Consider the following 26,016-nt stretch of genomic DNA (forward strand, 5'->3'; position numbering starts at 1 on the left):
ACCTGAACAATCGAAATGACAAGGTTGTTTACCTTACTATTCTTTCTTGTCGGAAATGTGAATGTTGCTTGCATTCAGTGGGTTCAATAATTGATCTGTCAACCCTACGTTTTATGGCGGCCGCCATTATGGCAAAACTGACAGATGTTGCAACAACCCGAGCAAAAAAGCGAAAGTCGACATTCTCACAACATGCCTGTCGCAACTGCAACAAAAACGCGAGTGGTGTGGTGAACTGCGCATCAATTTGTGATTACATAAGTGTTGTAATGAGCACGGAACCGGTTTGCCTTTCCTGCGGGAGTGGAGCCACGGTGGCACGAATCGGTTGAAACTTCGACCGACTGAATAGGGTAACAAGGGCACTTGCATCGGGGTGAGATTGCCAAAATTTTTGCACCGTCGTCGCCCACGTTCAATGAAACAGCTTCTGAAGGTCAGCGTGGAAAGTGCACGTGGTTATGAATGGAGTCGACAAGTTTCACAAAACCGGAATGAAACGGTATTGGTTGTGGCGGTTATTGAACGTAACTACAGATTTCTTTGACCTTTTGAATATCCCGTGACAAGGCTCTAGATCATCAGACCAACTCAATAACTTAATTACAGAAGTAAAATTTGTCCAAATTTACAACATTTGCTCAGTAAAAGTAAAGCTCTATAAAAAAAAAGTCTCTCAAATTTCGGACTTCCACTTTTTGGAAGCAATTTTCATCGAGTTTTAAGACCTTTTGAGGTTATGTCATTCCCATTTGTTATACAGGAATTAATATCTGCAAAATTTCATTGAAGCTTTTCGTGCAATTTATCATGTTCAGCTTTGCTTAAAAAAATAAAATTCATGCAATTATACTCACACGACTGCATCTCATTATGTAATCCTACCTAATTACCATGCATTCTAATGTACCTCTACCAAGGATTCGCGTGACCATAACACCGATAGTATCGAAACAGTGTCGGACAAAACCCCACGCAAAACCAATTTGTGTTGTTTTTGTTGATTCGACACGTGTTTGCCTAATCGACACATCAGGACAAACAGGAAGTGCAACGCCAAAGTTTATTTGCACTTGCACACGTTGCTAAGCAACACACCGTTTCTTACCGTTAAATTCATCAAATACTCTTATGACGTATCATCGCTGCGAAGATTATCATCTTTCGCGGATGATCACGTTCGTCGCTAGTCGTAGTCGTGAGTGATAAAAACAAACGAGACTCGTAATGTAAACAAAACAGCAAACCCCTTCTGGTGACTGTAATTGACCCCGAGGGGTCATCTACTTTACGGGTTATCATTATTCTGTCTGCTCGTTAACTACAGGCTTAGCGATTACGATCGTGTCTCTAACCTAATCTAACAAGTAACCATCTTGTAATTGAACTGTCAAAAGTGATCTCAGAGCCTACTTCTAGCCTAACTGAGGGGAAGGTACGCAGAGATCGTTTAAGCGGCTTTTGTCACGTGTGCTTCATCAAAATGATATCTCACGATCTGGTCGGACAATCGTTGCTGGTCGTTACCAAAATAAAACGTATAAATAGAATCTATAAGAAATTCATCAACGGTGTGTGCGGTGATTTTCAGCTATTTTGAAAGTTTAATCAAATCGCTTGAAGAATGCTCTTTATTGTTGATTAATGCTAAGGAGAATTGATGGCCACCCGGATTTGTCAATCCGGGAGGGTCGAGCCTGCTTGCGAAAAAACTCATTAATCATTCCGCAAGCATGGTGTCCCATAATTACCGTCTATTGACAGCTTTTTTGTTTTGGACAGAATTTGGGGGGGTTCTGATACTGAATCAGAATCTTTCGCACGTGGATCTGGAAACGTTCTAATGGTGATACATAAAATAAAATATAAAAAAAATGCCATCATTGATTTTTTGCAAAGTCATCATTCATAAACTCAAAGGCAGACTCACTGTCACATTGACAGCTCTCGTCAAAAGTCAAGCGGTATCATCCTCCATAACATTCTTAAGTTGGATAAACAATGGCAAACGAAAAGTGTTTGATCAACTTTATTTATGATCGAAATGTGATCTGAGCTTCCCGGAGACAGCACGGAATGTTTCAAAATTAGCTTAATACCTTATTCCAGCCAGGTGTCTAAAATATTGATCAAACTTTAACGGAATCTTAAAATATTTCAATCATGGCGACTGTTAAATGGTTGTGTGGGATGGAACTTTCCATTACGTTACGTTATAATGTAATAATATGCGATGATAAAGGAATAATACGACTCAAACCACTAATAAACTGAATTCGATATGACCGGCGTAATCACATGCACATCAAGAATGACTTGCATTTCAAAAGAAACATCGGCATCACATTTCTTTTTGATGTGAAGAAATGAAACATGCCAATGAGAATAGAAGGAATAGAACAAAGAAAACAAGCTATACAACTCCAATGACGGATGATACCAGTAGTATTACCATTTATACGATGCATTCTTTGCTGAATCATGCCAATTGACCCACTGCCATCGAATCGTAACATCAATAAAGGATGATCCTGGGCTCATTGCTGATAATTTTAACGATCTCCCCACCTGGAGCATCCATGAAGTTGGTAACCAACGAAACCACCCAGGGCACGTTTTCTTTCTCAATAGCCGTCATTTTGGCACGGCACTTCGCGCACTCCAACGAAGCGGTCCTAATCATTAGGGAGTTCACCGGTCCCGGGAGTAACCTGCGCCAGCTAGACCTGCTCAACGAAGTGATACGGCTCATCGATGGGAAGCTAGTGGTTCAGTTCCGTAGCGAGATACGTGATGGGTTAGTTAGACCATGGTTCTACAATTGGTTCATCGTCGATGGGTATGGTAGCTTCCGGAGGATCTTCGAGAAGATGGACTATCGGAAGTACGAGTATTCTGGATATTACTTGGTAACGATTGCCGGTGAAGTTGTGGAAGAGTGAAGTGATTTGATACGAAGGATATTGACGGATTTGTGGACGTTGGATATCTATCTTCAACGTCAACGTAGCTGTTGATGGGACCACGCGTGAAACACTGATCTACACGTTCTTTCCGTACACGGAGGAACACTGCGGAGTGGTTGAACCTGTGTTGTGGGAAAGGTCCTCAATTATGAACGAGGTAGACCTGTATCCAGAGCGGTTGAATACATTCCACGGATGTACGCTTTTAGCAGGAATGTTGGAGACAAAGCCGAACACTATAATCCGAGAACAGAAACACGTTCAAGGGTTTGTGGTCACTGGTTTCGAAGGTGACATGATGGACCTGCTTACAGCGAAGTTAAATTTCTCAATACGATACAAGGTATCGACGGAATCGTGGGGATTGATGCTAGAGAAGGGAAACAGTACCGGAGTGATGAAAATGATTCAAGATGAAGAGGTAGAGTTTGGAGTGGGTTTTTTGGCGATCACGCATGAACGCAGCTACTGGCTCAAAGCTGGCATTGCACACTACATTAGCGAGATTCTGCTAGTAGTACCCGCAGGTCGACCGTTTACGGCATTTGAAAAGCTCTTCCGTCCGTTTCGGGTGGAAATTTGGTTCCTGATCACGGTTTTCATTACTACTGGTTCACTCACAATTGGATTTCTACAGTGCTCCTACCGAGATGTCAGAGATTTTGTCTTCGGTCATGGCAATACGGCTCCTGCATTGAACATGATGAACATATTCTACGGAGGGGCGCTGTCTCAACCGCCAAGGAGAAATTTTGCCCGCACGCTTCTTCTGCTGTGGATATTATTCTGCTTTGTGATTCGCAATCTATACCAGGGGTCACTGTTCCAGTATCTTCAGCGTGCGATGAATCATAAGCCGTTGGAGACCATGGATGAAATTCATCGCTCCGGAATCCCGTATCTGATGATGGAGATCGGAGGGCGATATTTTACTAGCATGCCGCATAATCATAATCCCGGGAAAAGACACACTCGGGGATACGATCGCGATGCTCGGCGCCGGAGATGTTTACGCAGCGGTGTTGACTCCGCTGGACAATGCCGCGTATCACAACAAAGTCTATCCTAAAAGCCAGTTTGTGCTTCGTACCAGGGATCATGTGGCGGCGTTTCCCGTGGCATTGTACAACCCGAAAAAGTCCCACCTGAAGGAGGTCTTTGACGAACGGATGCGTCAGATTCAACCGGCTGGACTGATCCAGTTCTGGAAGAAACGTTACGGAGATTACGATTTTTTCAAGAAGCCGTCCGAGTCCCGCGAGCCACGAAAACTTAGCAACATTCACCTGGCCGGTGGCTACCAAGTGTTCCTCGGATCGCTAGCAATTAGTGGTATCGTCTTCGCTATGGAATTGCTGTCGATGCGTTTAGCTACTGTTCATTATGAATTGAATGCATCGCATAGCAACACAATACCCACGTGCTCAATAAACTGCAATTCAACGAGCTTCGACCTTTTGCTGATTGAACAAAAAGAACAGAAAATTATATTTTAAGCAACGTACCGACGGATTGTCCTTACAGTTGCATAAAGAAAGCAGAGCATGAAACTAGCACTATTAGCCGTGATTTTCAGTAGCTGTGGTTACTGCATTGTTCTAGTAAATTCTACGACAGTCTCGTCGCCGGAATTGATAGCAGCTATTATTGATGAATACTACCACGCACGACAAACACCACTACTAGTGGCATATAATTCATCAGAACTTGAACTTATCAACAAAGTCCTTGTTTCGCTGAGCATTCCTAGAACAGTTCAATTCAACAACGTATTCCTTCCTGGATACAAGTCATGGTTTTACGCGATCTTCTTCCTGAATAACCTGGACTCGTTCGACCTTTACGTGAAACAACTAAGGAGTGATTACTTCAACTTGCATGGATATTACACCTTCGTTTACAAGGATCTAGCCGAGAGTCAAATAACAAACATGTTCAACGCTCTGTGGGAGCTTAAGATCCTCAAAGCATTGATAATTTCCCTGCACGAGGATCAACCCCAGCTGTACAGCTACTCCCCGTACACAAGCAGCAAATGCGGCACTCCCGACGTCTTCAGAGTAGATCGATCCACATCTTCGCTGCTGTTTAAACCTCACCTGGACAATTTCTACGGATGTGCCCTACGCGTCGGAACCTTCGAGTCTCTCCCGTTCATACACTTCATGCCATCTCCGGAGAACCAATCATCGATCGAGGGATTCGAAGGTCACCTCGTCACCACCATCGCCAACAAGCTGCGCTTCAAGTTGGAGTTTGTCAACCCACCGGACAATGCCCAGTGGGGTGTCGTACGACCCAACAACGGCAGCACCGGACTGATGGGTCTGCTGCAGAAAAGTGAAGTTCATTTTGGAATTGGCTGTCTATCAATCATCGCCGATCGGGACGAGATTCTGACGCGAGGAACACCTCATTATACCACCTCCGTCGTGTTTGGCGTTCCCGATGGGCGGCCGTACAGCGCGATCGAAAAACTTATGCAACCGTTCGACCTTTATACATGGGTCGTTCTGTGGATGATTTTAGGTTGCGGTATTGTAGTTATATTTGTCCTAAAGTTCTGTTCGGAACACGTTCGACAGTTTTTGTACGGAGCTGGCAACCAGATGGCCTTCTTCAACATGTTGCAAGTAGTCTATGCTGGGCTTGTAAACCGTGTGCCCACACGAAACTTTGCTAGAACCGTTCTGATTTTGTTTCTAGGCTTTACCTTCTTGATCCGAAGTATATATCAGGGTCTGATGTTCAAGTATCTGCAGGCTGACTCGAAGCACAAACCAGTGGAAACGGTGAATGAAATCGAACAGTCCGACCTGCGTTACGACATGTTGCTAATCTCTGAGCGCTTCTTCAAGAACAATCCAACCGTACTTGGCCGGGTTCGTCACATTCAACCGGGAAACGACAGTCTAAATGCTGCGCTGGACGGAATAGCTACAAAGCAGAATCAGGACGGTGCCGTACTGGTCACCTCCCAACACATCGCATTTCACAACAAGTACCGGCTGAACAAAGGCTTCGTGCGGAGTACCCGCGATCAGCTGGTCTCCTCACCGGTGGTATTCTACTACCCACGGAGGTCATTCTTGGTTTTCGAGTTCAACCGTATCGTAGGTCACGTCCAGACGGCTGGCTTGATGAGTTATTGGGTACAGAAATACGGGAACTATGACTTCTTCCCGAAGGAAATACGCGAGGTACGACCAACGATCATGAACATACGATCGTTGCTCGGGTGCTACGAGGTTTGGGGTTTCATGACGGTTTCAAGTATTTTGATGTTCCTGATAGAACTTGCGTCGCAGAAGGTACCTGCACTCCGGAAAGCTGTAGAGTTTTTTGCTGACAAGAAGTGTCTTTATTGAGTACAATTATAGTTACAACACATTGAACAACGGTAATCAATTGCATTCGAAAAATCCCTTCACCACTTCAATAGCAAACACCAGAATTCCAACGCCCAACCCTATCATCCAAACCTGAAACGCTCCTGTCAGCTGACCAACACTTAACTTCCGCAGCTCGTCCACCGGTTCCGGAACGCTTGCATATTTCCTGTCAATATACTTCTTGACCCAAGCCTGCACCAGACCGTTGGCGTTCAGCTCCAGAATCGTATCATCAAACGGCTTCGTCAGGCAAGAGTTGATTCGCATGGCGACACTCAGCGCATAGTTGTACAGCCGTTGCCGGACCATCCGAAAGTAACGTCCGTCAGTAAATTTAGAGTTGTCGTACAGGACCTTTTCGTAATTGGACACTCGGGAACCACGCAGCTGTCCCCAGCGGATGGCGTTATCATACTGCGGGATGTTTGCACTAGAGATAATACGAATCTGCTGTTGAAGCTCCGGCATATTATCGAAGACGTACACTTCGCTTGGGATAAGGTAAATTGGATAGTGTTCGTTTATGAGCTGCGTTAGCGTACACACTGAGGAGTGATTTGGGGACTGATGGAGAAAGTTGAACAAAGCCTGCTGGTAAACAGTGCGAAAGATCAAGCTGTAAATGATCCACATGATCAGCAGGAATCTGGCAAAGTTGCGACCGGGTAATCTGGAGAGGGATCCTCCAAACAAAATGTTAAAAAGATTGAGGGTCGGCGTTCGGATACGATAACCGAACACAAACCTCTGTATAGTTAAGCTTGTTCGGTAGATTACACTGATCACGAATATGCTACCGGCAAGCCAGAAAATGAACACAAGCCACAATGCGCCACCGAAAGGAAGCAGAAGTTTCTCGAATGATCCATACGCCTCACCAGGAGACACGACCATGACAAGTTGGGAGTAATGATAGTTATGACTTAATGACATGTATCGATGCCGCAACAGATTGTACCCAAAGAACCCCAACGTGAAGTTTGACTCGCCGGATATTACCATCTGCATAGCCCCTGTAGCGGTACCGTTTTCGTAAATTAGCCCAAACCGAAGACCGTTCGGCACTTCCATCGGGACGTACGTAAAGTTCAGCGTCATCGCCAAATACCTAAGCAACCTTGCATCTACTCCATCAAGCGAAGCGATCTCACCACGTGCTCCGTACTGAAGCTGCATGAACGCCGCGTACGAGTAAACCGCTACAGTCAGTGGGCAGCTATGAAAGTTATGCAGCTTCTCTGGAAAGTGCTTCCTGGAGCTTAAGAAGCGATTCTCCCGAAAGACGTTCCAAATCAGCGGTCGAACCTCTTCACAGAAGCGTGCAGAGAATGGAAAGTACGTGTACATGTGAGCTTCCGGGTCCACCAGACCTCTAGCAAACAGTATGTTGATGTTCACCACGTAGAAACGCCACATCTGCTGTAGGATCCGGTATGCGATCAGCTGTTCATCAGCGTAGTCATTACCAAGCACGATCACCACGTAATATCCGGCAAAGTTGTACAGCTTCGAGCAGATCGTTGCGTAGATTTCGTCGAATGCTTGCTCCCCATCTACGATGAACAGATTAAAGCCCCGAGGCCGGCGAGTTTTGACGGAAAGTCCATGTATGACCTCCAGCGCTACCTGGCCGGATAGCGACTTCAAGACGCGATTGGTCAGCTCCGCGACATTTCCACTGGTGCGATCGTTTGTTGATACCCAGCTTATGAAAACGGTGTACGCTTTGTCGCCAAAGTCATCGCTGGTTACGAGGGCCGTCGTTGCTTGCCAGAGAAGATTAGTGGCGGAATCGATATCCGGGAGGGGTTCCAGGGCAGTTGAAGTCACCATTGGGATGAGTACTATAAGAAACGAAATCATCGTGGATTAGAAGCTCAGAGTGAACTCATGCGGGAGGAGCTACTTGTTTTATGCTGGAAAATCCACCATTTGGAACAAAGAGCCATAACTTACCTGGTGGATTAAAAGCGAAATAAATCATAGGTTAGGTGTCTTCTTTGTAAATTTAAGGCGTGACAATGATTAATTGCCTTTCACCTCGTTAGTCAGTCACCTTTTTTGTCACCTCTGATTGCATCGCTTAATTATTAAATATAATATATGAGACTCCAACATTTTGCCATAATAACGGTCCAACCATGAACGTAGTATTGATCCTCATGGGAATCGCTTGTCTACAGGCCTTGATTATACTACCGGAACCTTGTGACAAACTTATTGTCGAAGCAGCTTCACAAGTGCTGCTGGAAACGTTCAATCAGGGTTTCGATACGTTTTACCTGATATCTCTGTTGACATCGACGGATTTTGATGCCTCTGCAGGACTGCTGGTTCAACGAGCTGCAGCACTCCTACCAGTGATCGTCGAATCGATCGACACGAAGATAAAGACGTCATCCAAACAAAGGTTCAACGTGATTCTTATGGATTCTGAAGCTTCCCTGGATCTTTTGAGTGTGCTCATTACGAAGAAGAACTTCGATACTTTTGGAAACTTCCTCATTCTGCTACTATCTGAAGCAGAAGCCGGAGATCTATGCTCGCACGTTTTTCAAGTAACGGCGCAGTATCTCATCTACAACGTCAACGTTCTCTACCGCATCCACAAGTCGATCGCTTCGTACACGTATTTTCCCTACGGAACACCTGGAGACCATCTTACCCGTATGGCACGCTGGAACACCTTTATGCAGGCAGGATTTGTCAGTCCAAAGCTTCACTTTCCATCTAAGTTTAAAAACTTTTTCGGTGCATCACTTGGTGTTGCACTGTTCAGGACGACCACCTTTATGGATTTCTCGTATGACGCAGAAGACAACATCGTAAATTACCGAGGAGTAGATGGAACTCTACTGAAAACCATCGCCCGAGCACTCAACTTCACCATCCGTCCCATCATCCCAAACAACAACCAACGCTGGGGTACGCTCAACCAAAACGGAACCGCTACCGGAGCCATGGGACTGCTGCTCAACGGAACTGTCAACCTAACCTTGGGATTCTTCGGGAACAACTATCTCCGCCAGCAGTACCTAACCGGAACGCAAAGTCACTATCAAACATCGCTTATCCTGTGCGTAACTCCCGGTTCCGCGCATGGATCCTTCGAGAAGCTTTTACTTCCGTTCCAATTTAACCTATGGGCATTGTTCGCTGCAATGTTTACGATCGCCTTATTCGTCATCGTACTACTACAATTCTTCCCAAAGTACGTCCAACACTTTATCTGGGGTCGAATGAATCGGACCCCAGGGTTGAACCTGTTTCAAACAACCATCGGAAACCCCGCCAACCCAGCCCCTTCTCGTAACTTTGCCCGCTTCCTGCTCACCCTTTGGATGCTAGCAACGTTCGTCCTCCGATCGGCTTACCAGCAGATCATGTTCTACAATTTCCACCACTCTCAGAACCACTCGATCGTGCGCGACTGGGACGATTTCATCGCATCCCAATACCGCATCTTTGTGATCCCTCCGGAGCGGTACCTCTTGGATAACCTACATGAGCACATCCAGCGTCAAATAACGATCATCCCAACGGAACAAGCCAACGCCACTCTGCAAGCTATCCGGTACGGATTTCTCCGTGGAGCGCGTATCAGCTATCCGGAGTCCCTCTACTACCAAAACCTACAGGTCCTAAACAACGGAGGGCCATTTTATCGACAGTTCGGCAAGCGTTTGTACAGCTACACGCTGAGTGTGTTCTTCCGAAAGAATTCGCCGTTGGTGGATCCGTTCAACGGGCAAATTCAGCCACTGGTTACCTACGGTTTTGTGGAGCACTGGCGACGGGAGCTGCTTAACCGCAACCTGCAGGAGATCATCAGGACTCGGATGAGACGCGCTCTGGCCACGGCTCTGAGCGTGCCGATACTGAGCGGAGTCTTCGAGCTGTATGCGTTGGGAATGGTGGGAGCGATGGTAGCATTTCTGGTTGAGGTTTGCATTGACAGATTTAAACATCGTTGAGATAACGATTCTGGACAAGTTGTTTAATATTGTTGCTGTAAGCAGATACTTTGATCCCTCACTTTTAGAATCTAGATCAAGAAAAATTTTCTTGAAAAAAAAAAACAAAATGCAACAATACATCAACTAAGCTATATTTATCACAGCTTAATTACAACCAAGGTGTTACCTAAGCACACATTTAATTCCGATATTGTACTGATCTTACCATTAAATGAAAGCACTGCGTTGTCATCAAATTGTGCTTGGTATTAATTGCGTTAGGTGACCTAGAATAAAAATTGTGGAGTCATGGCATGGTTGTGTTTCAGAAATATGTACATCCGAGAATATATCTTTATTGAGACTGTATTGTGTCACGCTAAATGACATCGACTTTTCATGATTCAAAGAATCTTTTCAAATTTTCCATCCAGACAAACCGAACAAATGATATCATTAGGGGATTACGCCGACTCTATTTGAAGCTTAGAAAAGAGTGCACTGTTTTCGCGGACAGTTCGTCGATTTTGTTCGGGGAAAATCATCGAATATCGACGAAGACCATGTAAACAGTTCACATGAGCTTGCAAATGACAAAATCTAATTCCAACAAATATTTTATGCGATTTCAATCTCCTCCCGTTTCAAAAAACTACCAAACATGTTCCACATCTTCTTGGAGCTGCTTTTGAAAACTAATAGCTCAATCAAAAAGACCACAAAACTAGTAACGATCAAAACACCGCACAACTCAAAGGCCCCCAGCAGATGATCTAAACTTAACGGCTTCGGCCCACTGGATTCAACCTGTTCCTGAAAATCGTAGTCACCGTACCGCTGTATCCAATATTCCATCAAACCGGCCGCCAGAAACCTTCGAATCTGCCGATTGAACTGCCGCGTCAGCATCGACTTCTTCGGGTAGTAGATGGTGATCGTATAGACGGCGATACTCTCCTGTGCTATCCGTACGAATCCACCGGGACGTCGCCGGTGTAGCCGGTTGTGGTACGCCACGTGGTCCGTACAGCTCATCATCACCTCCGGACTATCGGGGTTCTGAGTCATCCAGAGAAGGCGTGCCGCTAGGTTGTCCTTCACTGGGGGCAGGGGAATCACCCTAAGTGTGAGAAAGGTTAGAAATACTCTAGATTGGAGGTTGAACTAAAGTTCATACCTCTTCATTCGTTCCGGAAATGCCTCATAGTAGCGAATAGCAACGTCGATCACGTGGTAATGGGCACCGGTTGCATCTACCTCTGCCAGAGTCCGAGAGGGTGGTCGCTTCAAGCTAAGCTGTAGATACTTGAAGCTGGACCCTTGGTAAAGAGTTCGTAGGATGAACGTTTCCATTATCCATAGGAATAGTAAGGTTCGCGCAAAATTCCCACTTGGTACAACGTTCATTGATATTCCGAAGAGTACCTTGTACAAGTTCAAGACTGCTGAACCAACTCCTCTACCATAGACAAAATGTCGCACGTCATGACTCATCCGATCGACAACAGCTATCGTTACGAACCCAATGGCTAGGGATATAACAACTGCCAACCATACTGCTGATCGAAACGGACGGAACAGCTTTTCAAACGAAGTATAAGGCCTTCCCGGAGGTACCGAAATAACCAGCGCCGTAGTGTAATGCACTTCACCAGCCTTCAAAATCTCGTTTCGTGCCGTGGATATTCCTAGACACGAAAGACCAAAGTCCACCTTTTCCTCCTGGATCATCTTCATCATCCCGGTACTGTTCTCTTTGGTCGCGATTCCCCACTGAGTGTTGTTGGGTGGAATCAGTATGGTCGTTTTGAAGTCAAGCTTTTCCTTCAATACCTCCAGCATGTCACCCTCAAATCCTCCCAATACCAACTCCTGGTTCTCATCATAGCTGATAAACGTGTATGGTCTGGTCTCGAAAGATCCCACCTTTAGTTTACACCCTTGTAACGATACGGTCTTGTCCGGGAAATAGTCGTCGGACAACTCCGACAACTTGATCAAATTCACAGCAAAGCAGTTCCCCGACGTAAACGGATCGTACGTCCACAGCTCGACCCGAGTGGCAATCACTCCAGCAAAGACTACGTTGACAATTTGCTGTTTCAGCAGATCTTCGAAAATCTGGTTGATAATCTTCCGCTCCGGATAACCACTGTACACGATCAGATACCGGCCGGAATAGTCGTAGCTTTCAACGTTCAGTGCGCGGTACAGCAATCTGAAGGCCTCGTAGCTGTCAACGAGCCATACGTGGTGCGTCCACGGTCTACGCAGTTGGTTTCCCGACGGGACATTGAAGCGTATGGCAATTTGTCCGTCCAATGTGCTGATAATGGAGTTCAACAAGTCTTGCTGGGCTCGCGAGTTGTTACTGGAAATAAAGGCCTGGGATATCAGTGCTGGAGCGAACGGATCCTGGTAGTTCTTAAGCAGTATGCCTGATACGGCATCAGCTAGATTGGACTCTTCGGCGTGCAACGACGAAAAAGTTAGTGCAAATAATAACAGTGAATGCTTCATGGCGGTACTGTGCTGAAAAGGTAAAAAACGTTCCCTTATATGTTTCATCAGCACAATAGACCAGCTCATTATCCGTACAGTACAAAGCGACGCCTTGTACGCCTTAATCGTCTCATTCGCCTCAACATCACTTTCCGCTTCCTCCACTCAAGAAAGCATTCTAGCACGAATGCCAGCAATCCAGCAATCAGTCCACCTAGAAGCAATATGAAACAACCCATAACTTGCTGTAGCTCAAGTGGGCGAGGACCCGTCTGCCAGCGAATCTGCTTAAGGAAAACCGGCTGATGGTATTTAGAGGCCCATTGATCGATGAACCCAGCGGCATTCAGTCGACCTAGGAAGGTGTTGAACGCTGGCAGAAAGGGCGCTGATTTTTGCGTGTAGATCGCCAGCTTAGACAGGAACACACGATCGTACACCGTGCGAAGAAGTTTACCCTGTTTGGTGAGGTTGCGGTTAAAGAAGGAAATGGCCTCGATTGGCATGAGCATGACGTATCGCGTGGACGGAAGCTGCAGTTCGTCGATCCCGGTGGCTATCAGTTGAGCGTAACTTGTCTGGTGAAGATGTGGCAGTACATCTGGAATTCCGTCAAACATGTAGCTCAAATTGCGAGTCATTCGGATGTGATAACCCGCGGCAATGTACTCCGGGATAATCTGCGGAACTGTGCGGTTCGGTTGTAGCTTGAGAAATTTAAACAGTGATGCCGTATAGGACGTACGGATAACCAAAGAGTACAGGAGCCATGCGGCAATCAATGTTCGAGCAAAGTTACGGCCTGGCAGACGATGTAGCGAACCACCGAAGAACACGTTGAAAGTATTGAGCAGAGGAGCAGACACTCTGCGGCCGAATACAAAGTATTGAACAGATATTGACCTGCGGTTGACAATCGTGATCACGCAAAAGGCGATCGCCAGGATGGAAGTTATGCAACACCATATGATGTACTTGAATGGTAGCATCAGCTGTTCGATCGTGCTGTATGGATATCCTGGTGGTGCAATTATAGTCATCAGTGATGAATAGTAAGGAAACGTGCTGCCCATGTACAGACTTCGACTGTGCGTCAACGCCCAGTAACCGATGCTGAAATTGACTTCTCTGTCGCGAATCTAAGGGAATTAACAATTTGTTAGTGTTCAGACAACATGCAATTTAATCCACCTTACATATCTCGATGCTCCAGTGCTGGAACCCAACACAGCCGTAATGCCCCAATCCGGGGGATCCACCAAAACGATCTGCGTAGTAAAGTTCAACTGTTGACTCAGCACTCGAGCCACGATCCCTTCTAGACCATCCGTCTGAATCACCTTACCCTTGCTATCATATTTCAGCATTACAAACGGTGCAATCTCGAACGTGGCCAGCTTCAGCGGGCATCCGTGCATGTTAGACAGCTTCGGAGGGAAGAATTCTTTCTCCAAGTTGCCGAAATGTCCCTCACTGAACACCTTCCAGAGCGTCGGTTGAACCCGCTCGCAGTATCCATTCCCGAAAGGGAAATACGTGTAGTAGTAAGTCTTTTCTGGTGCGTATTCGTAAGAGATCAGTATCGCAACATTCACTATATAATGCGTCCACAGCTCGTCCATAATGCGCTGCACCGTGTAACCACTGCTCTCCGACGAGTTACTCACAATCACCATGAAGAAACCGTTGTAATTGTACGTACGCACCTTCATTCCGTCGCTGATCCTCTCGAATGCTTTGTAGTCATCAACCAGGAACACGTTGAACGCTCGCAACTGCTCAAGCACCTTCGCCTGGTACGTCTCCAGCTGAATCTTGATGTGCGGTTCCGAGCGGGCGGTCAACTCGTTTACGATATCACGCTGAACAAAGACACTACCCGGATTGGACGCTCGGCGGCGGATGTAGATGTGGTTGCTTTCCGGGACGAAAAATTGTCTGATCATGGCAATGCTAGCCTCTACTAGTGGTTTTGGCTTGGGTGTGACTGAGTCGCTAAAGTTGTAACTTCCGTGGGATACAGGAAGTACCCAGAAGATAATAAACAGTAACATGTTGAAAGATTCAGTTCATGTGACATCATTTGAATCGGATACAGCAATTTAAACCAAACAGCGACACGCAATTTCTCATCTTATAACAAGGAACGTGTGAAAAAGCCCATTACTCGTTAGCAATTAGCTTTTGGTGACTGATAAAGTTGCAAGATATCGTTCGGACAAAAATATTAATATGGGTTATTAGTGGAGAGATAACCTTAACAAAGGTCAAACAGTCACAGGTCATAATGATCCTCATTCTATAAATACCAGAATCGAGGTATTCCGTCATTTCCAGCAATCAAGCAAAATGTTTCTACTACTTATCTTGATAGCGTACCTTTCCGCCGTAACCTCATCTCCAGAAAGCATCTCTCCAAGTGTACCGCCACAGGTGAACGTAACGGCCGCCGTCTTGCTGGAAGCATTCCAGGATCATTTCGGATCGGTTCACGTTGCGCAAGGTTCTATCTCTGAACGGTCAGCCCAGTTCCAGGCGGATCTCCTGGATGATGTTATCGCCCAGCTTGAGGGATCCATTGTGTTGAGGTTGGGATCGGCACCGGGAGAACTTCCCCGCAGACCATGGCTGCTGAACGTGTTCCTGGTTGATAGCTATAAAGCGTTTTCGAAGCAATACAGCATGCTGAACGCAAATTGGTATGACTTCTCCGGGCGATACCTGGTGATCTTCAGTGAAGAGCTCGTTGAAAAAGTGGTTCGGAAGGTTTTCAATGACCTGTGGAAGCTACAGATCGTCAATGTTGTTGTGATGGGTTTCGCGGAGCAGAAGGTCATTCTTTGGACGTACTTTGCATTTTCTGGTAGAGCATGTCGCATGGTACATTTGCGTAAAATTTCCAGAATTGATTTAGGCGAAATGTACCCTGACAAGACGACTTCATTTCATGGTTGTCTGTTCAAGGTGGCTGCTTTTGAAACACGACCTTGTCGTGATCGGGGACTTTCTTTTATAATAAAAACACAGATATTTTGCAATTAACAAACAACACGTCTTATTCCACAGAAATTAACCACAAAACTGATTTGACAATCTTCATTCTCTCTTTCGCCGGCCGCGCGCATCTCGTTGTTTTCTCGCTCGTTGTTCTCTCTCGCAGCTCGCTAGCGCGCTCTCGCACTCAATCCACAATTAGCTAACAAGGCAATATTCATGAAGGTGCGCACTTTTTGTTGCGCTCTTAACTCTTATTTATAAATTATATCAATCTTATAATAAATACTCATTTAATAATTTATTACATATTCAATCCTGTAACCCATAATCCCTACATTCTCCCTCTTTTCTACTCTCAAGATGACGAATATCAATCATAATTCCTAACAGAAAAACTGCATGAATGCTAAATCAATCCAAGAATCAATCAATGTTTTTTTTTAATTTCCTAAAAAAATTTCGTCGGGTTCCTCGACTATGTTTTCATGCTGATCTAAATACGAAAGCGCAGTCTTCGAAATGTTTCATCTATGTTGTCCAAGAGACTGACATCCTCCTGCGATCGGATTGTAGAAAATGGAATGCGCTGATGAGGTTGAAAATTTAAAACACCTGAAAGTATAAGAAAAAGAAAAAACGAGGAGAAAAACAAAAACCACAAATATTTCTCAAATAAACGCCGGTTTATCAATTTTTTATGCAATACGAGATTAGTGATTGTTTACCTGATTTTCTTTAAATTTTATGTAATTTAAAATTAAAAAGCAAATTTTACAAACATTGCTGAAACAACACAACACGATTTAAAAAAATTATAATTCAAATTCAAAAGCAATTTTTTTATTTAAACATTTCGAATTAAATGGAATCAGATTATTTTTATTTATTATCATTTTGTGAATATGAAATATAACACAATGTGTTCTAAATTCAAAAATCTAACATGTTGCTGACTTAAATAACAAATGAAGAGCGTTTTTAAAGTTTTAAATTTATGTGTACCATAAAAAAAAACAAAGAATAAACATTTCTAAAAATATATACAATGTGGTAATTTATCTAACTTATTTAAAAAAAATCTGAAACAAAAACTATGACAGGCACAGATATTGTTTTTACTCAAATTTACACTATGAATTTATGTGCGCCCGCCACGGAGTTCAAACCGATCCAAGCTTCCCATGCGCCAGTGCCAACGCACACCGAGGGTTTGGTTTTCTAGCTTCGGTACGTGCCTGAACCCATTTGTGTATTGGTATCTTGGTACATCGTACCAGCGCACCACGACACTCTCGGCTCGCCCCATCGGTTTTGTGTCTGGCACTCACCCATGGCATGAACCCAGCGTGCCGTGGTACGCGCCGTGGCATTGAACCCGTTTTGTACCGCCAGCGCGTAACACGGCACGTACCTCGGCTCGTAACGAGTGAAGCACCTTGGCTCATATACCGGGTTCATGCCATGGGTGAGTGCCAGACACAAAACCGACGCGGCGAACCGAGAGTGTCGTGGTGCGCTGGTACGATGAACCAAAATACCCTCGGTTCGTGTGAGTCAGGTACGGGTGTAAACCGAACAAAGCAGGCGCAAAGCAAACCCGAGGTGCAAGTGAACCGCGTGTACCGCACGGTGCAGGGAAGCTTGAACCGATCTATGGATTATGAGCCCAAGCCCAGTGCCACGTCGTTTGGTCCAACGATTGATCCACCAGACGGGACTTGAAGGTAAACATAAACTGATTTTAATATTAAATGCAGACGTGACGAAAAGTATATGTTTGTAATTAATACCCAAAAACACCCAAAATGGATCTACAAGCAAGCTTATTCCTTCCTCATTTTCAATATTTTTATCTGTACTTTTCTGTAATTTATTCCCAACCAAGCTGTACAGCTAAAACAAACAAATTTTTTTTTAAATAAGGGCTAGTATGGAGATCGGAAGGAAAGGGGTCAAGAAACAGCTTTACGAACAGCAGAACAAAGGAGAGGTAGCGTTTTCTTGGGGCTTTTCTTCACCCTATCTGGCTTGCTTTCGCTTCAACTGCTGCCCATTTGAATTTTTTTCTTGACCGGTTCCTTCCGATGTGCAAACACCGCTTAACATTGTATCAAAAATTACCGCATTTTAACTAATTTTGAAACTGTTAATAAATCATGGCAAAAATTACTAAAATGCAAAATCAGTAATATTTTTGAAGAATTTGTTTTCATCAGTACCGGTACACTTTTATAAAATAAAAAATAGTCCATATTTCAGTTTAAGATGATTTCTTGAAAAGCAATCTCAATAAATGAAGCAAATTGCAAAAATAATATAAATAATTCAATTAATGCTCAAAATGTGCATTGCTGCACAAAATACATTTTTTTATAAAAAAATAAAATCAAATGTTGTTTATTCTTGCCACAAAAGCTTTCTGAAAAAAACATTTTTACCGATTCAACGATTTTTTTCTGTAAATGCATGGTAGTATCAACATTTTTCAACTTTTATATTAAAAATTTTGAACTTTCTATTAATATTCACTTACGCGATCTTTTAACCAAACAAACGATAGTTTTTACCGAATAGTTTTTTTTTCTCTGTTGTGTCTACTTAATAATATTTTTGTTTATCTTGAAACAAAACATAGTTCAGAAAATATTATTCTAATGAATAAAACAAAATCATGTGGTAAATTGTTGCAATAAAAATAAAATATATAAACTGAAATAAATGCCGTTCCGCTATATTCGATTTCTATTATATGTCAAATTAATTTTCTCTTCAAATTGTATTTATTGTAGCTAAAGGTATGGATTCAAGCACTTTTGATATAACCGTAGATTTGATTATTCAATGTTACATTTAATCATGATCAAAACAATGTTTAAGGTCATTTTATTTATAAATACATAGAAAATGTACTGTGTTTATCAGATAACATCAAAAAACATATTTTATTCAATTATTCTTGTAATGCTTGTTGCAATCTGACTACTTTCTCAAAGGGTTCCAGCTCAGGCGAAACATTTTTCAAACTACCTTCGCAGAGGTCTGTCAGGCTCCAACACGGAGGAGACAATATCCTAACCATAAATTCCTTCAAAACGTATCTTGCTTATCTAAAAACAGCTGAAAGATTTTTTTAATGTTTTATTTTTAAAACTTTTGTTTTATTTTTCTCGTAATGTAAAATGGGTTCCAAGCAACTTTGATATATTACATGAGTAGATTGTTCACAGAAACTTATTTTTTTTAAATCACGATCTTTACGATCCCTGTCAATGGTTTCTTTTCTTATTTAAAATTTTAACTTTTTCTTTGCTGATAATCTACTGTTATGTAATTTGAAAAAGTTTGGTTTCATAATTAAGTACAATCGATTAAAAAACCCAGAAGTTTCTTTAATTTATTTCAAAATAATGTTTCTCTTAATTTAATTTATATATATTTACTTTACTAAAATTCTGAAATTTTTTTTTTAACTCAATAAAATGATACATTGTTAAAATATAATTCTATCGAAATTAATGAATGATTTTGAACTTTTTTGATACAAATCACAGATATTGCATTGAAAAATAAAAATAAATATAATTAATATAAATATTTCCTAGTTTTTTTTTTTTTAATATGTTTTTTTTTCGTTGCTCAATTCAAAATTAATATTTAAATATTTGTATTATTTTCTCTTGTGACGCAACGCTCTCACAATTTAATAGTAGTTTATGCAACAAGTTGCAAAAAGAGGATTTTTTCAGCACGAGTCGTACATTTATCCAACGAGGTTCACCGAGTTGGATAAATACGAAGAGTGTTGAAAAAATCAAGTTTTGCAACGAGTTCCATACAACATTTTTTGCAATTCCGAAAAACACCCATTTAGTGAAATTTTATGTCAAATTTTCATGTATTTTGTCAATAAATCGTTTGAATCAAAAAAATGTTGAAAAGTGTTACTTTTCGAAACAAGTGCTGAAAAGTTCAACTTTTCAGCACCCATTTCAGTGCTGAAAAGTAGAACTTTTCAGCATTTATTTTGAAAAGTGTTGCTATTCGATTCTGTTATTTTTGGTACAGAAAAGTAGGCTATTTCGTCGTTCAAGAATGACAGGAAAAGTAAGTAGTTTCACGACGGAATTGCAAAAAATATATTTTAAGCATTTCTGATGATTAATCATTCCTTTATTTATTATTTAAAAATACATCAAATTAATTATTAAGTGAATTATTTTACCTTTTTTAACTAATAATGTTTTGTTCATGTTAACGATTACTTAAATTTTTACGTTCCTGTGAAATAATGTTGGGTTTCAAGAATTTTTTATCACAGCTGAGTAAATCGATTAAAGTAACAATTAACAATAACAACTATCAATATGGAATAATTAATCATTAACGTCTTTCAACTTAGAGGCTTATCTTTCAAGAGAGGACAACTCCAGTGTTAGTTATAGTGACAACCGTTTAAGTCCTATTCGATGAATTTAAAATCATTTTTTTAGGTAGTTCACAGACATAACGCCAAAATACATGTTGCTTTATCTGTGGATGTGATGTTAAAGACGGTCCATTGAATGAAAAGATTTGCTGAACAATATATTTTTAAAATCAATAAAACTCCTTCTGCGAAGTTATTTAAAAAAAAATCATCACAAAAGTCTGTCGGGTTCCTTTGTCGAGGAGATTGATATCTGACTGCTTTCGCAAAGAACTCCAGCACAGATTATTCATTTTTTTAATCTGACTACCATCACAGAGGTCTGTCAGGCTCTAACACAGAGAAGACTTTTTTCTGACTACCATCGCAGAGGTCTGTCAGGCTCCAACACAGAGGAGACTTTTTCTGACTACCATCGCAGAGGTCTGTCAGGCTCCAACACAGAGGAGACTTTTTTTCTGACTACCATCGCAGAGGTCTGTCAGGCTCCAACACAGAGGAGACTTTTTTCTGACTACCATCGCAGAGGTCTGTCAGGCTCCACCACAGAGGAGACTTTTTTTCTGACTACCATCACAGAGGTCTGTCAGGCTCTAACACAGAGAAGACTTTTTTTTCTGGCTACCATCGCAGAGGTCTGTCAGGCTCCAACACAGAGGAGACTTTTTTTCTGACTACCATCGCAGAGGTCTGTCAGGCTCCAACACAGAGGAGACTTTTTTCTGACTACCATCGCAGAGGTCTGTCAGGCTCCAACACAGAGGAGACTTTTTTCTGACTACCATCGCAGAGGTCTGTCAGGCTCCACCACAGAGGAGACTTTTTTTCTGACTACCATCACAGAGGTCTGTCAGGCTCTAACACAGAGAAGACTTTTTTCTGACTACCATCGCAGAGGTCTGTCAGGCTCCAACACAGAGGAGACTTTTTTCTGACTACCATCGCAGAGGTCTGTCAGGCTCCAACACAGAGGAGACTTTTTTCTGACTACCATCGCAGAGGTCTGTCAGGCTCCAACACAGAGGAGACTTTTTTTCTGACTACCATCGCAGAGGTCTGTCAGGCTCCAACACAGAGGAGACTTTTTTTCTGACTACCATCACAGAGGTTTGTCAATCTCCAACACAGAAGAGACTTCAAAATTAACTATGACTAATCAATTATAACGGCAAAAAACGTTGCTCAAATCAAATTTCAAAGCAAAACAAAACATTTTCATTAGAATTCTAAAACGATAGTTTTCAATTTCCACAGCATCAAGCAACAATCTAATATTGCATCAAATTCACAGTAAAAATTTATCGTCAATAATAACAACAATCAAATCTTCATTCAAATGAAAACTTAACATTTTTCATTAACAATAAAATTAATAATCAAATTTCGCATCAACTTCAAAACAAAACATTGGTCATCAATTACCATATAAACAATCAAATATTGCGTCAAATTTTAAACTCAAAATTGCCCATCATAAAACCACAATCAAATATTGCATGAAATTTAAAACCGAAAAAAATACCGTTCTATAATAACAAAACTCAAATTCAGAAAACAAATCTTGGCCTTCGATTGCCACAACAAAAAGCAAATCTATTATCATATTCAAAATAATAACTGGTTTTCGATTACCACAAAATCAATCAAACCTCGTATCTTACTCGAAACAAAATATTGGTTTTCATTTATCGCAAAAATATGCAAATTTGTCATCTTATCATAACAAAACATTGGTCTTTAATTCCCTCATCAACAATCAAATCTTTCAATCAAAATTAAACCTGTAAATTTTGTAATTTGTGATTTTATTGGACTTTGCATCAAGTCATTGCCACAACAAGCATATCTTTCATTAAATTTAAAACAAAACAAACAAGAAGGAAATATTTATCTTATTCAAAAATAAACATTGGTCTTCAATTACCAAAATAGGGGAAATCTACCCTTTCCAATCAAACACCTATCTTCGTCATATGGAGAGTTTGGTGCTCGATTAAAGCTTCAAAAATACTATTTGGGCTATAAACTTACCAGCAACAGCACCGCCTCGAGTAAGCACTCAAATGTATGCCACTTACTGGCCAAAAAGAGCACATTTAATACACTTTTGATCATAATTTGTATTTTGCGAGACCACTTCTCATCATTTTGTTGGCACACACAGTGACACACACGAGAATCCCTCAAACGCTTAATGAAAATCGCCAAAATTAACTTTTCACTTTCGCTTACTTTTTCACGGCGCTTAAGATATGAAATTGCTTCCAACTACCGGCAACATGTTCTTTTGATCATTAGTAAGGCACTCACTTGAAGAATAATCCCGAAAAATGTAATAAATTAGCAAGCGCCATCAAAAAAACAAACGCGCCAAGTCGTTTGACGTTTCAATTTTCACTTTGCATTAAAATCGAAGGCAGAAGAAAACCGAGCGAGAGACGAAGGCAAAAAAGAACAAAGGGTGGCCGTCAACACCACCAGCAGCACAGCCAGCGATGCCAGGAAACTTTCCCTATAAATGCCACTTTTCGTGAGTGTTCGTTTGAACTGTCAGCGCAAATGGCAACACTCGACAGAGTGTTGGAAGAAAAAAGAACTAAGCCGATATTAGAAAAATGGGCGTGGCCCAATGCACTCGCCTCGATTAGAATACCCTTGGGAATTTTTTTTTGTTAAATGCTTGGTAAAGAAATAGAACAACTTTTAGTGAAAGTGATAATAAACAGAAATGTTCACAAAAACTTGCTCTACTCGTTGGTGTACTTGGTTTTAGTAAAATTCAAGGGAGACTCTAGATTATCTAGCATCATTCAAACACGACCGCTTATTAGGATTAAAATGGGTAGATTTCCCCTAACCAGCATCCAATCCAAAATAAAAAAAATTATAATAATGATCATCAATAATAACAACAATCCATAACAATCAAATTTTGCATCAAATTCAAAACAAAACATTGGTCGTCAATTATAATAACAACTATAAAATTCAAACAACAAATTTGATTTCAATTACCAAAACAACAACTAAATTAAAAACAAATTATCTACCTTCAATCGCAAACTAATCCTCCATCAAATTCAAAAAGAAATATTGATTTTCAATTTCCACAATCTTGTCAAATCTTTTGTCAAATTATAAACAAAATATTGATTTTCATCAATCACAAAAATAAGAAAAAAAAATTGAAGTCTAATTCGTAACAAAACATTGGAGTTCAATTTCCACAACAACAATTAAACATTGCATCAAATTAAAACAAAACATTGGTCGTCAATCAAAACAACAACAATCAAATCTAAAGCAAAAATGTGATTGTACAAAAACAATCAAATTTCGAGCAAATTATTTGCCTTCAAATTCCACCATTAACTTAGAATAAAAAAATGGTTTTCAATTATCACAACGAAAAGCCAAACTTACTACTTCAAAACAAAACATTCGTTCCCAATATCACAACAACAAGCAAATCATTCATTAAATTCAAGACCGTCAATTATCGCAGATAGTTTTATGCCTTTTATCAATTTCAAATAACAAGTTCAAGCAAACATCTACCTGTTTCAAAACGCAGGCAAAAAAACAAAGCGAAACTTTGGACCTGCATCCTGGCAGGTAAACAAAACTGTTGGATTTCACAACACAACAATTCAAGCAAAACAAATGATCTTTCATGAATCAAAAGGTTCGACTTACCGGACTGTGCCATTGTCGTGATCGGGGACTTTCTTTTATAATAAAAACACAGATATTTTGCAATTAACAAACAACACGTCTTATTCCACAGAAATTAACCACAAAACTGATTTGACAATCTTCATTCTCTCTTTCGCCGGCCGCGCGCATCTCGTTGTTTTCTCGCTCGTTGTTCTCTCTCGCAGCTCGCTAGCGCGCTCTCGCACTCAATCCACAATTAGCTAACAAGGCAATATTCATGAAGGTGCGCACTTTTTGTTGCGCTCTTAACTCTTATTTATAAATTATATCAATCTTATAATAAATACTCATTTAATAATTTATTACATATTCAATCCTGTAACCCATAATCCCTACAGACCTTACACGATAATGCACAGAACACCCAACAAGAAATTGAAATTGAGTGGTTTCGAGGGAGATATTCTGGATGTACTGGAGGAGAAATTCAAATTTAGGGCGCTCATCTACGAGCCCCCAAATGGAGAGCAGTGGGGATATCCGTCCGAGCACAACAGCACAGGGATCATTCGAATGATTTACAAGGAAGAGGTTGACTTTGGGATGTCTGTTTGGGAATTTCTGTTGCCCGATTGAAGATAATGAAGGCGGGTATTGCTCATCACACAACGTCAGTCGTACTTGCAGTGCCCAAAGGTCGTCCGTACACTCCGCTGGAGAAACTGACCCGACCGTTCAGCGCTGGTGTTTGGATGCTTACCGGGACCATCCTGTTGATTGCGTTTATCTCGATTGGGATCATCGAACTCAGGAGTCAAGTGGTTCGTGAGTTCGTGTTCGGAAGAGCCATCCAAACACCTCGTCTCAATTTGATACAAATTTTCTTTGGGCTTGGTTTGCCTCGACTTCCTGCTAGAAATTTTGCCAGAACCCTGCTTTTTCTTTGGATCTTCTTCTGCTTTGTACTTAGAACCCTGTATCAAAGTGCCATGTTCCAGCATCTTCAGCAAAGCGCGAACCTTCCTCCGTCGAAGACACTAAACGAGATCGATCATACGGATGCGTTCTACTATGTAGCAGAGAGTGGTGAACGCTACTTCGAAGCGTTTCCAAACCGCTTGCAAAGGTATACTACTTTATCTTGATACAAGTACAAACCCGTTTCAAAAACACCCTCTTGCAGAGTTCGCCACCTGCCTCAAGAGCACAACAACATCATCCGTCGGTTGGACTGGATGGAGCATCATCCCGAGTCCCCAGATGTCGTAATGGGAACACTCGATTCCATGGCCTACCACAACCTTCTGTACCGTCGCAAGGGTCTAGAACCGGTAACGATCTGCGGCGAAACTATAACGACCTTCTCGATGGCGATCTACTACCCGAAGAAGTCGATGCTCACCAAGCAGTTTAATCGACAGCTGCAGCAGATACAGGCTGCCGGCTTGATAAACTACTGGATCAAGCAGTACGGGGACTATGAGTTCATCGGAAAGTCACCAGGGAGCGCTGAGCCGAGGCAGCTGAGCAATGAACATTTGATGATGGCATATGAACTATATGGACTGTTGGTTCTCATCTGTGGGATAATTTTTGGGTTCGAATTAATTTCTAGGAGAGTTAGAATGATTAAGCAAGCGTCTAATGAAGGTACATTCACAGTTGCTAACGTTGGTAATTGATAGTGTGAAGAAGTGATGCATTCAGTCATGAACATCATGACTCGACGGAATCATTTTTTGCATTATCGCTGTGCGATGAAATGGTTTTGATCGTGAACATCAGGGCGTGGCACTTATTTCTCAAGCTTGCTTTTAAGAATGAAACATGATTATAGATATTAAATTCTCACTGCGAAGGCAATCAATGTCACTTGTATTGAACAAATGCAAAAAATTCTTATTCAATCAGCACAAACAGAATGTGAATCTTTTAAGGAATATCACTGTTTGTTTTAAGAGCGAGTTTTTCACCAAAGTGAAACAGGTCGTATCGAGGTGCTCCGATTTAGATGAAACTTTCAGCTTTTGTTTGTCTATACATGAGATGAACTCATGCCAATTATGAGCCCTCTACGACAAACGGAAGTGGGGTAAAACGGACATTGAAGTTTGAGGTCC

The 26,016-nt window shown here is 41.8% G+C and overlaps 5 protein-coding genes across 5 annotated transcripts; 2 read left to right on the plus strand and 3 right to left on the minus strand.

The window, feature by feature from the left end:
- Window positions 1–4,370: 4,370 nt before the first annotated feature.
- On the plus strand, window positions 4,371–10,429 carry LOC120413250 (uncharacterized). Its single transcript, XM_039573981.2, has 2 exons — window positions 4,371–6,323; window positions 8,453–10,429. Exons 1-2 carry the CDS (start codon window positions 4,511–4,513, stop codon window positions 10,330–10,332), a joined length of 3,693 nt encoding a protein of 1,230 aa, XP_039429915.1. The 5' UTR covers window positions 4,371–4,510; the 3' UTR covers window positions 10,333–10,429.
- On the minus strand, window positions 6,255–8,295 carry LOC128092538 (uncharacterized). Its single transcript, XM_052706554.1, has one exon. It carries the CDS (start codon window positions 8,219–8,221, stop codon window positions 6,371–6,373), a length of 1,851 nt encoding a protein of 616 aa, XP_052562514.1. The 5' UTR covers window positions 8,222–8,295; the 3' UTR covers window positions 6,255–6,370.
- Window positions 10,430–10,595: 166 nt separating the features above from the next.
- LOC120413259 (uncharacterized) lies at window positions 10,596–12,834 on the minus strand. The gene is made up of 2 exons (XM_039573989.2): window positions 11,492–12,834; window positions 10,596–11,434 (listed from the first exon to the last, which is right to left on the minus strand). Exons 1-2 carry the CDS (start codon window positions 12,832–12,834, stop codon window positions 10,933–10,935), a joined length of 1,845 nt encoding a protein of 614 aa, XP_039429923.2. The 3' UTR covers window positions 10,596–10,932.
- Window positions 12,835–12,867: 33 nt separating this feature from the next.
- LOC120413266 (glutamate receptor ionotropic, delta-2-like) lies at window positions 12,868–14,870 on the minus strand. The gene is made up of 2 exons (XM_039573997.2): window positions 13,989–14,870; window positions 12,868–13,955 (listed from the first exon to the last, which is right to left on the minus strand). The coding sequence occupies exons 1-2, from the start codon at window positions 14,868–14,870 to the stop codon at window positions 12,903–12,905; spliced, it is 1,935 nt and encodes a 644-aa protein (XP_039429931.1). The 3' UTR covers window positions 12,868–12,902.
- Window positions 14,871–14,972: 102 nt separating this feature from the next.
- Window positions 14,973–25,716, plus strand: LOC120412880 (uncharacterized). Its single transcript, XM_039573510.2, is given in 4 exon segments — window positions 14,973–15,797; window positions 24,292–24,500; window positions 24,503–25,022; window positions 25,080–25,716. Coding segments are annotated over 4 exon segments (1,860 nt in total). The 5' UTR covers window positions 14,973–15,165; the 3' UTR covers window positions 25,579–25,716.
- The last annotated feature ends 300 nt before the right edge of the window (window positions 25,717–26,016 follow it).

This window comes from Culex pipiens, chromosome 1, assembly GCF_016801865.2.
Source record: "Culex pipiens pallens isolate TS chromosome 1, TS_CPP_V2, whole genome shotgun sequence".
NCBI lineage: Eukaryota > Metazoa > Arthropoda > Insecta > Diptera > Culicidae > Culex > Culex pipiens.

Excerpts from the sequence above, each read along its gene's own strand:
- LOC120413250 (XM_039573981.2), top strand. The coding sequence starts at position 4,511 with ATGAAACTAGCACTATTAGCCGTGATTTTCAGTAGCTGTGGTTACTGC. Across the intron at positions 6,324-8,452 it reads GTTTTTTGCTGACAAGAAGT|ATATAATATATGAGACTCCA; the intron begins GTCTTTATTGAG and ends CTTAATTATTAA.
- LOC128092538 (XM_052706554.1), bottom strand. The coding sequence starts at position 8,221 with ATGATTTCGTTTCTTATAGTACTCATCCCAATGGTGACTTCAACTGCC.
- LOC120413259 (XM_039573989.2), bottom strand. The coding sequence starts at position 12,834 with ATGAAGCATTCACTGTTATTATTTGCACTAACTTTTTCGTCGTTGCAC. Across the intron at positions 11,435-11,491 it reads TTTCCGGAACGAATGAAGAG|GGTGATTCCCCTGCCCCCAG; the intron begins GTATGAACTTTA and ends TCTCACACTTAG.
- LOC120413266 (XM_039573997.2), bottom strand. The coding sequence starts at position 14,870 with ATGTTACTGTTTATTATCTTCTGGGTACTTCCTGTATCCCACGGAAGT. Across the intron at positions 13,956-13,988 it reads GGTGGATTAAATTGCATGTT|ATTCGCGACAGAGAAGTCAA; the intron begins GTCTGAACACTA and ends TAATTCCCTTAG.